The 13,860-nt window shown below is 46.0% G+C and overlaps 1 protein-coding gene across 7 annotated transcripts in view; it reads right to left on the bottom strand.

Moving 5' to 3' along the window:
• The window catches only part of FOXJ2 (forkhead box J2), a 302,004-nt gene that overhangs the window by 36,330 nt on the left and 251,814 nt on the right, over positions 1–13,860 (bottom strand). For 2 of the 7 annotated variants that reach the window (XM_085619902.1, XM_085619905.1), the window contains one exon: positions 7,257–7,381. The exons of the other annotated variants lie outside the window; for them this stretch is intronic. In XM_085619902.1, coding sequence (XP_085476028.1) covers positions 7,272–7,381 — 110 coding nt within the window. In that variant the 3' untranslated portion in view covers positions 7,257–7,271. Of the gene's footprint in view, positions 1–7,256; positions 7,382–13,860 lie in introns of those variants that run through there. 7 annotated transcript variants of the gene reach the window in all.

Here is a 13,860-nt window from a genome sequence, read left to right as displayed (position 1 = left end):
CTCAGGCGAATCAAAGAACAATGTACGAGCCTCGTAGACCACCCTCAGGCGAGCAGGATAAAGAAGGGCATAGGATAAATGAAGCTCTCGCAGCCGAGCCTTGGCCGCCAGGAAAGACTGGCGCTGCTGTTGGACCATGCGCGTGTAGTCCGGAAAGACCAGGATACGGGAATTTTCAAATTGAAGGGGCTCCTTCTCTCTGGCCTGGCGGAGAATCACATCCCTATCATGATAGTTAAAAATTCTGGCAATAACTGGCCGCGGACGGGCCCCCACCGGCGGCTTCTGAATTAGTGCATGATGCGCCCGCTCCACCACAAAGCAACGGGACAGCGAATCCGGCGGGAGCCAGCCCACCAGCCATTGGGAAAGGAAGCGCTCCATGCTATTCCCCTCGCAGCCCTCCGGAAAACTCACAAAGCGCAGGTTGTTTCTGCGGGCCCGCCCTTCTGCATCCTCGACCCTGCCCGCAAGACCCCGCTGGGTCGACTCCAAGGCCGCCACCCGTTTCCTCAGCGTCACCATCTCATCTTACACACCCGATACCCTAGTTTCGGTCTCTGTGATGCGGGTTACCGCGTTGCGTAGATGCTGGCGCAGCAACATCACATCCGAGTCCACTGTCCCTATCTTGGCGTCCAACATGTCACAGGACTGCGTAATAGCTGCTAGGAGGGCAGCGTTGTCAAGCGGCGCCGCCGAGGGCCCATCGGCGGCCGCCCCGACCACACCCGGGCCAGTAAATTTATCAATCGTCCCTTGTTTCGCCGCAGCTCCGCCATGCTTGTCCTTGGTCATAGTCGCAGACCCACTCCTAGACTATAGCCGCTCCAGACCCGGGGGACCCAAGGGTGGGCCGCCCCCACCGCCTACGATGCCGCCTCTGGGATGCAGCCCCTGCCACGTGTCGCAGTCGCCCAATGTCCGGCTAGAGCCACAGAGATCAGAGTCCTGACCACCCCGCCCCAGGCACGCAGTCGCATTCCCCTGGTCCGCGGGTCTCCGGCCTAGGCCCAATGGCCGCCCGAAGGATCCAATCGCCACCACTCGAGCAGGGCCCTCGGGGGAGGGGCGCGACATCCGCACCAACCCCGCCAGCCAGCCGTAGTAGGTCCCTCTCTCGCTGGGGTCCAGGAAGCCGCAGCCGTATGGCCCTAACACCCCCACCAGATACCCTCACCCCCGCAGTCCGACTCGGCCGGGGGGGGGGGGGGGGGGGGGGGGGGGGAAGAGCGTGGTGCCCGGAAGACCAGGGGGCAACACTGACGCAGGGCCCAAACACTCACCGCACCTCTCCGCCTCTCGCGGTGCTCCGGACCAAAACGCCCCGAAAATCCTCTGCGGGTCACCTCCAGGCCAGGCTGAGGCGTCTCCACCTAGGGCACCGCTCCACTACCGCCGTCCGTCCACCTCCAGGCACGATGCGAAGCTCCGTTGCGGCTCCGCGCTCGAAGGCCAGGCCCCGCCTCTCCACGGACTGGAGACCGCGGCTCACCACGCCACACTCGGCCCGAGGGCGCCATTCGGGTGTCCGGCTGCTCGCGCGGGACTCCGGCCCTCAAAGATCATGCAGGCTGCCACCGCTGTCCGCCGTCGCGCAGGGCACCTCAGCCCCAAGGAATCAGGATAATTGACGGGATAACTTGCACGGGCGGGAGCCGACTCAGAGCCCGTCCACCATCTTGGCTCACCAACAATGCTCCAACCCATGTTTCTTGATGTTGCTGCTGAAAAGGGCGTGAGAAATCTCATAGCTAAAGCCACTTTTATATTAGGTGGGGATCTGAACTACGGAGGAGCTTAAGCCATATCGGAAAGGAGTAGAGGAACTGCTGTCTCTTGACAAAGGCCTCACTTTCCAGTGGTTTTGACACGTCCAATTGTAGTTTGAAAAGCTGGGCCTTCGATCCTTTCGATCGGATCCTAGATCATTGATTGTCGCCTCAAAGAACCAGTTCAAATCTCGCTATTGGAAGTATACAAAAGCCAGTCTCCAAACTTTCACCCAAATCAATTCTTGTTCATTAAAGATAGTCTCTTATGAAGCACCTTTAGATATCCCCCAACAGCAATTGGCAAAAAAGTACCTGAAATTCTGATATGGCACGCTAGAAATGAGGTCCTTCGCATCTAGGTGGAACGTTGGCAGAAGCCCTGAATCTACTGAGGTCTGTAGAATGGACTGCCAGTCAACTACAGAAAGCATAAGCCACGTCTCGTTTTTTTGCCCCGCATATAACAAACCCGGAAGCAAATGGATGCGCCCACTGTGTAACTGCTTAGGCGCCAGGAGGAATATTGAGGCTTTAAGTGTGTTAAAGGCGATGCATCTACTTATACTGTGGTTACTTTAAGTAACTACCTTTTCTCAGTAGGTAAGTCATGAAATCACCTTGCTGAAGTAGTGGTATGACATCCTGGAACGTTAATGTGAAATTGTTCCGACAGGATGTATTTGTTGAGTGGCCGGAGGTCAAGAATGGTCCTTAGTGACCCATTCTTCTTGGCAATGAGGAAGTACAGGGAATACATTCCTCTACTGCTGTGTTGTGGCAGCACAGAGTCTATGTTCCCCCTTGCTGAGGAGTGCAAGCATCTCTTCTTGGAGGTGTTGAAGCAACTCCATTTCATCCCAGTGTGCCCTATCATATAGGGAGAGTAAAACTATGGAATTGGCAATACGCCATTGTGTAGTAAACTAGGCAGCAAAGCATTTTCCTGCTGCGTCTATCTTTTTATTCTTCCTGACGAGAGGGGATGCATCACCCATGGCATTGGCACGCTTATAGGCGTGTCGACTATCAGGAAATCAGGTGGGAGCTGGCCTCTAATATAAGGAGAGTGAGAAGAGTATTTTGTTTTTATTTTAAAATTCAACCCTAGGGTGATCATTCAAGCCTTTACCGGCTATTCAAAGATGTCAGAGGAGGCTGACCATCCCTTTTAACATGGGTAAATATTGCATGGCCCTTTTGGTGGAAGAGAGGGTTTTCATTAGGAAGTCACCACCCTCCTGCTGCTTAGGCTTTTGCACCTTGTGGAAGGTAGCTACCCCTCTGCTGAACCTCATGATCTGAGGTAGTGTCGTCCGTTGGAAATAGCTTAGCAGTATAAAGGTCAGGGTCTGTATCCCCAGGGAGATAGACAACCGTCATCCCATGGGTCATCATGAGGATGTGGGTTGAGGGACCTGGGGATGTCTCCACGAAAACCAGACTGAGGATCCCCTAGGAGAGTCTGATGATGGGTCTGCTGCTGGTGGTGGTGGTGGTGAGGGGGTGGCAGGTGGAGATGGAGGAAAGCAAAAAAAGAAATGAAAGGTTAAGTGGAGGGAGGAAGGGCAGAGGAGGTGGAGAGGTGGATATGTCATGGTGCTGAGGAATCTTGGGCGCCGGCGGTGGGTTAAAGGATTCCTCAAAAGGGAACAAGGTCCTTTGCCTTGAGAAGAGGCTACGCTAGGATCCGCATGGTCTCAGGATAGATGAGGATGCGCTGTTGCCTGGTGCTGAACTCCTCTTGTAGATGTTGGAAAGTGGGCTGCTCTGGTTCCTGAGAGGCGGTGGAAGCAGCCGCCATGGATGCAAGGCGCTTCAGCGCTGAAGATGTGTGTTGACCTGCCGGCACAGAGCCAGTTTTCAGCTCTGAACGTCTCGACTCCACGTGACCCCAACAAGTCAATCGCAAGCTACCAGTAGCTCGCAGAAGCCTTCAGAGTAGTTCCCAGCCTTGAATTCATTTTCAACTAGGAACTGCAATAAATAAGTATTGTGTTTTACATTTAAAGTTTAGGAAAGGCTATGTTTATTTTACTTTAGCATGCTACAGATAGAGGAGGCTCAGTGACCAGAGCTCCACTCAGATTTATGACCTATTTGGGTCACAGCGATTAGGAACTGAAGCACTGAGGTATTTAACTCTTAAATAAAAGTTCTCAACTAAATAGTAGAGCATGACAACAAAATGATGTTTCTGAATGCATTTCAATGTGACAAAATTAAAATGAACAGTTAACTTAATCATTAAGTTAACTCTTCATTTTAATTTTCTGCTTTTTGAAAGTGCCCCATTTACAAACCGCAGGCATCTTGCTCCAGTGGCTGGCAAACGGAGTGCCTTAGCTATAACCGAAAAATACAGCCATTTTTTTACACATGTGAGAAATGTCAAGTACAGAAACATCTTCCTTAATATAAACATTTGGGCAGAACATATTCTGCACTTTAAATTTCTCCCATTTAAAAAGGGGTGTATGTTTGTGTTGTACATGTAACGGTGCCACATATGGCAAAAGGTATGTCCTGTACCACAAGTACATGACACAGGCTCTCAGTCACCCATACACATACTCCCATTCATTCACACACATGCTCATACTTCCCCACAAACCATGCACTCACAGACTCGCACCGTAATATCGGACTCCATGGACTTTAGGTTTAAAGTCAGTGAAGCTGGGCAAGAGGTGTCTGGTAACAATGTGCGAGCAACTTGGCTTTCAGTAACTCAACAATTTTCACTGAACTGAAGTAGCTCTCATTACAGAAAAGGTTGGAGACCTCTGCTCAACTCCAAGGAAGGCTTCGAGGGTGTTTTTTGACACCAGAGCCGGTGAGGTGGCTGAAGCCGGAGGGCATGGCTTTGTCTAAGACTTCGGCACTAAGAGCTAGGAGGGTGACAGATGCGAAGCAGCGTGTCAGATCAGACCATGGCCTTGTGGCAGTGGCGGACCAGAAGCCTCATGACAAGCGTGTGAGTTTAATGCTCGACCTACTCAAGGGCGATTCTCAGCTTCTACATTAGTGTTGAGGGGTGGGGGGTGGCAAGTCTGTACTTACCACGAGTGACTGATGCAGGACGGTATCGGAGAATATTTTTGTTCCAGAAAGCAAGACACCAAACAAGCCGCCTGCTTGTGGTCCTGGGACAGAAAGAGGTTGCACACCTGATGGAGGTCTGACCTCGGGTATTTGGCTCAACACTTTAGCAGTATCGGAATGGAGTTCTTTCCGTTATAGCCGGACCATTGTGAAGCCTTGTGCAGGGCATCAAAAAGGTCTTGGTCACGGAGTTGAGGGAAGCGTGTGCAACACTTTGAACCAAGAGTAGACGTGAGGATTGTAAGCCCCAATGAGGCTGGTGGATCCGAAAGGGCTCGGAGACAACCCACGCCATGTGGCTACACCTGGAGCTCGGTAGGACACGTCTGAACCCAATGGCAGATAAAAATAGTGTAACAATGGAGTCGATGCCCACGTGTATTACCAGCAATAGGTGGAGTCACCATACCTCATGACTCGAAAGACTTCTTCGAAGCAAAACAAAGTGGCAACACAACAAGGCAGGAGTACGCACAGTATGTGTATCTACAGCTACACAGGCCACAAATAGATATATATAGCACTACCACTGGGCTTTCTGGGAAAGACAGACCGTATTTTATGGTTTGACTTTGCTTGTGCTTTTTTCCGTTGGCTGAAACTCACAAGTCAGAAGCAACTTGCAAGTCAGGTACAAAACGCAGTATTAATAATACATCACATATAAAGGCCAGTGCAAGCTTGTGGGTCAGTTCAGACTTGTGTGCCGTAAGGACTTTATCTGTGTTTGTTTCGTGTTTTCATGCCTCTGGATACCCGGGACCCACTGCCATGGGGTGATGTCACCTTTGGGATTGGCACCCAATGTCTGAGGAAATTTCTTGTTCACAGCGCTAAACTTGCAAGTCCGGTGAAATCATCCCTCTTTGCACCAATCACATTTGGTTTTTAAAAAAATGTGACTGACAGGATATGGGAGATTTGAATCACAAGTTAAAACAGCAGAGGGTTACTCCTCTAAATCCCACTTAGTGTTTGTTTTGCTTATATGTCAGAAATTACTGAACAGATTTACACCAAGCCAAAAACAGGATCGTCTTCTGTGTGAAGTTGTAATTCCAAGAAAAATAAGCGGTTCAGGCTATAGAGGTCAACAAAATTTCCGATGGAAGATAAAAAGGAAATTACTTAATTCATATCCCCATGCCCCCATTTTACTTTCTGTCCAGGGGATAGATCTTCACAAATCTTGGCATGCAGGAACTAAAAATGACTGAGTAAGCAGATAGTTTGTGTGCAAATCCATCCACAGGGTTAAAGTTTATAGGCAAATCAAAAAATACCTTTTCAATGAAAACACCAACTGAACCATAAATATGTAGTGGCTGGTAAACTAATAAAAACCTCCCTTTTTAACTTCACTTTCCAATGGGAAGTCACTTTTTACTTTGACTATCCTTTGACCCTCTTGACAAATCTGCATCAAATTTGGAACTCAGAGTTCTGCAGCTAAATGCCAGCATACAGGTTTTCATGCAGTGCAGGGCACAAAAGTCGACGGGGCTTTGGAGGATGAAGAAGAAGAAAAAAAATATGCATTTGTACCATTGTAGCCCTTTTAGGAAATTTTGCTTGCAACATCAACATTTGTGGATTGATGTAAATCCTACAATAACTTATCAGCTTATATATTTTGAGATATTACCATTTGAAAAAGGTGAGGTGTTGGCTCGAAACACTTTTGTATAGTTACTGTTTAAAATTGTGATTTCCACATTCGAGATTTGTCAATCAGATACAAAATTGTTTTTGAATAATGCAACTGGTTGATGAAGAGGAGAAAAGCATTTTTTCAACTATCTTCAACATCAAGATTTTGTTCAATACTGCAATTTCAGTGTGGTGTGGAAAAATTTCCACAGCTAAGGAAAGGCACTACAAAGGGTGCTTCACACTAGGAAGCACCCTTTGACTCGGGGTCACTCGGAGGCATGAATAACACGGTTAAAAATGTAAAGAAGAAATATATTGAACATAATTCTAGACTGCACTTTTTAAGCACAACAAACCTTTACTTTTATAGGGGGCATAAGATGGCTTAGGAAGGTGTTAGGACTTTTGGTTTTCTCTGGTGTGTCTAATCTTAACTGCAGTACTTTAACTTACCCATTAAGCTACACATCGATTTTACAATATGTCTTTACTGGGTGACACTCTCTCCAAGTATTGAAGCCAGTACCACTGCCTCATCTGCCTGACTTAGCTACCGTTTAGAGGTCAAGAGCAGAAAGGGAGCACTTTGTAATCTAGGTAATGTACAAAGTATCCAATGCTATGCGGTGCTATTGGTAAACAACAGAAACCACCATATGTGCTGTCCAGTAACCAGTGAGAGTAAAAGGTTTCTGAAGACGTTCCTCAGCCAGTCTCTAGTTCACAACTGTCTCCACAGTATTACAAAGGCTTTTCAAACAGCCTCGCAAATGGCTTCGCAAGACTCAACATATTGTGTTCACCTGTTAATGTTTTCTTCAACAAACATAGCAGAGTACTTGAATGCACCTCTGAAAGGAAAATAATCAACAAAGAAAATGAGCTGCGGGTCACAGTGATGGGGAAAAGCATCTAGTAGTTAAACCATTTACACTTCGGAAGCAACAGCCACGCTCTGGTTGTGAAAGTATAAATTTATGATTAATAGCGGTTTTTCTAAACAAAAAGAAGGTCACACAAAACATTCTGAAAACTAAGGGACACTGAAGAATGAAGAGTAGCCTGAGATTTGTGACATCAGCAGCTTCTGATTATAAATATGTGATAAGTCGATGCTCACAGGCAGTAGTATGGCAAATGCATCAATCCATCAAAGGCTACTGCTGCCCAAAAAAGAGACACCACCCAATCCTGTACTGTTGTGAGGAAGTCTAACTAGGGTTACTCTTATTGAGTAGGATGGAGAACAGAGTATTGGGAGGAAAAACGCAAACCTTTAAATTGCACAGGTGCAGAAAATGCAGGGAGGGCAAGGGATCATGCACAACAGTTTTTGTCACCTCCGAGAGGCGAATGATTTGGAGTGCGTGTCACTTTTAGATCCTGGCAACATCTCAGAGCCTTTCTAATTGCATATGTTTTTCCTTACGTGATATGAATGTCAGTTATTATTTCGCAGACAATTACATAGAGTCATTAAACTGTGGTTATTACAGCGTGAGTCTTTACATCAGTGTGTTTTTGCATCACTGAAGGCAAGTGTATTTTCCATTTATATATACTTTTAAAATTAAAATCGGTTATTCTAATAAGCTATTTAATTTTAATACAAAATTACTACACTTTGAAAAGCATTATTCATTTATTTTTTATCACCATGTAATTATACAATTACATTAATTATATGCATTTATTTGTTTATAGGGAGAGATGCACACACGTCTCTATGTTGTTTTGGGAATATAAAAGAAAATCATCCTTTTGTTTTGAGACAAAGGACCAACCCCTGACCCTTTTAAAATTAATAATTAGGTCATTATTGCTTTGGAAGGTAAAGTGCCTCAACCCACCTTTTAAAATTATTTTTTCATCTCCTTAGGGGTATAAAATCCTAGCCCCTATTACACAGGTCAATAGCTTTCCTTCAGCATCACAATCCTTGAGACTACCTTCTTGGTGATGAAACTGGAACTCCGCTTTCAGGAATGTTTTCAGTCGCTAGAAGCATTTGAGGTCATGAGATTAATGTTCCCCACTGGAGGTCACAACACTCACCCATGTCTCCAAATAAGCTGTAGCCACAATGCCGCTTATGACTCCTGTGTCACTATCATTCAATGACGCAAGCATAAACAGGACACCAGCACCACTCCCAAGTGACTTGAGTCCAGGGGGAAGGAGCCAGGTTGCAAATTAAATAGTAATCATCGGCTACTCCACTGGCCTAACCATGCTAATGTAGCACACTTAAATGGTTCCTTTTAAAAAAGATTTAAGGAGCTTTTTGATCTGGAGAAGGTGAGCTTCACCTCAGACATGCATCAGATGTTAAGAGCAATACCGCCTAAGAAACAATTTTTTCTGACTGAGCTTAATGCCACCTGGGTTCACATCTAAAATGTCATGGCTTACTCCTCTTAAAGAATTCTGCTTTGGCTGCCTTTTACAAAGCACCCAGCTCCCGACTCCTTCCAAACATCATGGCGTACAGAATCCAAAGCTTTTGCTTCAAATGTTCCGGTATTCTGGGTCAAAATGTTCCGCAAATTATGCACCAATCTGCATTTCTGTCCCAAGATATGCACTATTTATACGCACTGCGTTCGTCTAGCCATGGAACCATCTTGGGCAACTACAACAAAACCAAAATGAAACATTTCCCAAACTATCAAAGCAAATTATGGAATCCAAACATTTCTGAAAGAAAATACGTTACTTACCTGTACTTGTAGCTCACCATAATTGGAATCTTTCATAGATTCACATGCTTGAATCATTCTCCCTCATCAAGATAGGAGTCCCTGGTTATTTTACATATTAGTACGAAATTCATTCCTAAAGTCCCACTGGACTTTCATCTCAATGAGCCTGTAATGCTCAAATCATTCTTTCCAAATCATCAAACGTCAGCTGAGCGAGCACTTTACTCGCTGGATATCAAGAGGTGCTTAAAGTTTTATTTGGACAGAACTAAGAGTTTTTGAAAAACCAACCATTTTTTTGTGGCCTACAGCGCACCAAGGAAGGGCTTTCCTCTAAGAAAACATAGCATATCCAGATGGATATCCAGAGCCATTCTTTTCGGTCATCAAAAGGCAGGTTGGCCTTTGAACTCCAAAGTATGAGTTCATTCCACAAGAGCCATATCCAATGGCATTTGCTGGGGTGTCGTCACCAAATATCTGCCGAGCAGCAATCTGAAAAAGTTCACGTACCATCATGCAACATTACTGTCTGGATTCAGACATGCTCAAAGATGCAGCAGTAGGACATATTTTTCAATAAAGGTGAGCCGTTTTAGACTTCCCACCATCCGCTTCAACTGTTTACACGCATTTTTCTCTGCTGTTTGACTTTCTCTGTATTATGGTTTTCATCCTCATGATGTGTTGTATCTCTGCAAAATATGCTTCTCCAGTATTGAAATCTTTCATAGATTCACATGCGACCCACCTACCTCCCGGGAGAAGCTCACCTTTATTTCTCTTAGTGTAATATTAGGTGTAGGCACTAGCGCTCTGAAAATCAGAGTGAATGCAGCTTCTCTAGGGAAGGTTCTAATGGGTGGTATGATCCGATTGGTTGACTCTTAAATTTGGTCTTTTTTTAATAAGGACGGAGACATGTTACTAAACAAAAAGGCCTAAGGCCTCCATGTTCTATATCTATTGTGACATTGCTTTTCTAAGGTACCGGGAACTCCCATCTCGACGATGGGGGAATGACTCAAGCATATGAATCTATGAAAGTTCTAATACTGGAGTAAGGAAAATGCTACTTACCAGTATGCATCTGTTCTTGGCATGTAGAGATGCAGATCCTCACACTTGCATTAGATCGCCATCTGGTGTTGGGCTCTGATGCTTGCACGTTGTTGTTGTCTTGGAAGAAGTCTTTGTAGTCACGGGATAGGTGACTCATCCCTTGGACGATAGTGAGCATGGTCATCAACTCCATCCTTAGACTGTTTTTCGCCGTGATGGGAAATGGAGTTAGTAGAAAGAAAAAGATGTCCATGTGTGTATATCTAAGTAAGATAGAACTGGAACAGATACAGGTCCCGGAGAGGTGGGTGGGCGTGTGAGGATCTGCAGCTCTACATGCCAAGAACAGATGCATACTGGTAAGTAGCATTTTCCGTTGAGGCATATGAGCTGCAGATCAAACACTTGCATAGACTGTACAGCAGTATCTCCCCTAGCGGTGGTCACCTGTATAGGTTGAAGTAGTTTGAAAGAGGGTTTTAAGAACAGCTTGGCCCACAGAAGCTTGCTGCTTCGCTTGCACGTCAACACAATAGTGTTTAGTGAAGGTGTGTGTTGTAGACCATGTTGCTGCCTTACAAATGTCTTCTAGGGGAATGTTCCCTAAGAATGCCATAGAGGCCCCTAGTTTGCGTGTGGAATGCGCCCTAGGGGGAATTGTCAATGTGCGTTTCGCGTTCTGGTAGCATATTTAGATACATTTGACGATCCACCTTGCTATCCCCGCCTTGGAGATGGGATTACCCTTATGCGGTGGGGAGAAAGCTACGAACAGTTTTGTTTTGCGAAAGGATTTGGTTCTGTCAATGTATTAAAGCAGTGCTCTTTTTACATCCACTGTGTGTAGAGCTCTCGCCGCTACGGAGTCCAGGTTTGGAAAAAACACTGGCAACTCTGTTTGGTTAAGATGAAATGGAGAGATGACTTTAGGAAGGAATTTTGGGTTTGTTCTGTGAACCACCTTGTTACGATGTAATTGTAGGAATGGTGCTTGTATGGTTAAAGCCTGGATCTCACTTACTCTTCTAAGAGAGGTGATGGCAATAAGGAAAGCTACTTTCCATGTGAGGAACTGCAGTTTGCATTTATGTAAAGGTTCAAATGGGGGTCCCATGAGCCTGGAAAGAACAATATTTAGACTCCACACTGGAGAGGCTGGTAACCTAGGAGAAATGATTATCAGGCCCTCCATGAAGGCTTTAATTGCAGGGACTCTAAAACGTGTCCAGTGTTGTCTGTTTTGCAGATAAGCAGCAAGTGCTGCTAGATGTAAACATATGGATGAGTATGCTAGATTACATCTTTGCAAGTGCAGTAGGTAGCAAATGATACTCTGGATGGAGGCATCCAGTGGATCAATATGGTTGTTGGTGCAGTAAATGGCAAATCTTTTCCATTTTGCAGCATAGCAAGCTCTAGTAATAGGGCGTCTGGCTTCCTTTATGATGTTCATACAGTTCGGTGGTAGGTTAAGGTAACCGAACTCTAAGACTTCAGGAGCCACATCACCAGATTCAGCGGACATGGATCTGGATGTCTGATCTCTCAATGGTTCTGCGTTAGCAGGGATGGGGACAGGCGTAGTTTTTGGTGCGGAACTAGTGAGAGCTCCAACAGTGTTGTGAACCACGGTTGGCGTGCCCATGTGGGAGCTACTAAGATTAGTTTGATAGACTGTGGAATCAGTGGGAGTGGCAGAAAAGCGTACGCAAATCTGCCGGACCAGTTCATCCATATCGCATTGCCCTTGGACAATGGGTGTGGAAACCTGGTGGCGAAGGTTGGGCATTTCGCGTTTTCGTGTGTGGCGAACAGATCTATGTCTGGTTGGCCCCACATCTGGAAAAATGGTAGAAGAACTTGGGGATGTAGTTCTCATTTGTGAATCTGTTGTGTTTGTCGACTTAACAGATCCGCAATCGGATTGTGAAGTCCTGGAAGGTGTTCAGCAAGTAGATATATATTTTGTGGGATGGCCCATCTCCAAATGTTCTGTGCGAGCTGGGACAGCTGCAGAGAATGTGTACCGTTTTGTATGTAGTACATGGCTGTCATGTTGTCCGTCCGGATAAGGACAGCTTTGTTTTGTACATGTACTTGGAATGATTTCAAAGCTAGAAATATTGCTAGTAGTTCTAGGTGATTGATGTGGAGCACTTTTTGTTGAGTGGTCCACTTGCCTTGGGTTGTATGTCCGAGGAGATGGGCTCCCCATCCTGTGAGTGATGCTTCTGTCTTGAGCACTATCTGTGTAACAGGTTAGAGGAATTGCCGCCCTTGGACAAGTTTTTTGTGTTTCACCACTGCAGAGAGCGATGTGTGCGGCTGTCTACCAAAACCAGATCTGTAAGTTGTCCTTGAGCCCGATTCCACTGATGTGCTAGACATTCCTGTAAGGTGCGCATTTGAAGTCTTGCATAAGGTACAATACAAATGCAAGATGCCATCATGCCTATGAGTTGCATGAACACTCTGGCTGGGAGAGAATGTTGGGCTTGAAATTTTGTGATGGGGGTTTGTATGCTGGCTAGGCTGGAATATGCTAGAGCTGTGGAGGTGTTTATTGTGGCCCGCAGATATTGGTGTATATGAGAGGGCTGGAGATGCGACTTGGTGTAGCTGACCCTGAACCCAAAGTGGTGTAATGTTTGGATGGTTTGGTGAGTGTGTTGAACACATTGGTTGAATGACTTGGCTTTTATTAGCCAGTCGTCTAGATATGGGAAGACATGGATCTGTTGTCTTCTCAGATGTGCTGCAACTACCGCAAGACATTTTGTGAATACTCTGGGTGCGGTGGTGACTCAGAATGGAAGGACTCTGAACTGATAGTGTTGTCCATCCACTACAAACATTAGATACTTCCTGTGAGCAGGATGTATGGAAATGTGGAAGTAAGCATCCTTGAGATCTAATGTGGCAAGGAAATCGCCTTGTTGTAGCAGTGGGAGCACTTGTTGGAGAATGATCATATGAAAATGTTCCGAGTGTATATATAGGCTGAGGGGTCTGAGGTAGAGTATCGGTCTTAGAGTCCCGTCCTTTTTGGGTATTAGGAAGTACAGCGAGAAAACCCCTGTTCCTTGATGTTGTAAGGGAACAGGCTCTATTGCGTGTTTTTGAAGCAGTGAGATAACCTCTTGTTTTAAGGGCGTGAGATGATCTGTGGACATTGGGCGCTGATTAGGTGGTATGTGTGGGGGTTAGCTAAGTTCCCGGCAGTAACCATACTGGATAATCTGTCTTACCCACTTGTCTGTTGTGATGGAATTCCAGACAGGTAGGAACTGTGATAATCTTCCCCCGACCGGGTGGAATGGTGTGGGGGAAGCCGAGGGAAGTCACTGTTTTGTAGTGGGGGAGGTGCGAGTGTTATTACCTCGGCCTCTTCCTTTATTGTTATTCCCTCTGTATTCGCCTCTAAAATATCCTCTATTGGGGGAAGTTTGTGTATTGGCTTTAAACGAAGATGAGGTGTCTGTGCCCATGTTTCTGGAGGCTCCTCTATAGAAGGAGCAACGAAAGGAGCCACGTGTTTGTGGAGACTGTAACGCTCCCATGGACTT

The sequence above is a fragment of the Triturus cristatus genome, chromosome 7 (assembly GCF_964204655.1).
Source record: "Triturus cristatus chromosome 7, aTriCri1.1, whole genome shotgun sequence".
NCBI classification, from domain to species: Eukaryota; Metazoa; Chordata; class Amphibia; order Caudata; family Salamandridae; genus Triturus; species Triturus cristatus.
This window is presented reverse-complemented; position numbering and strand designations above follow the sequence as displayed.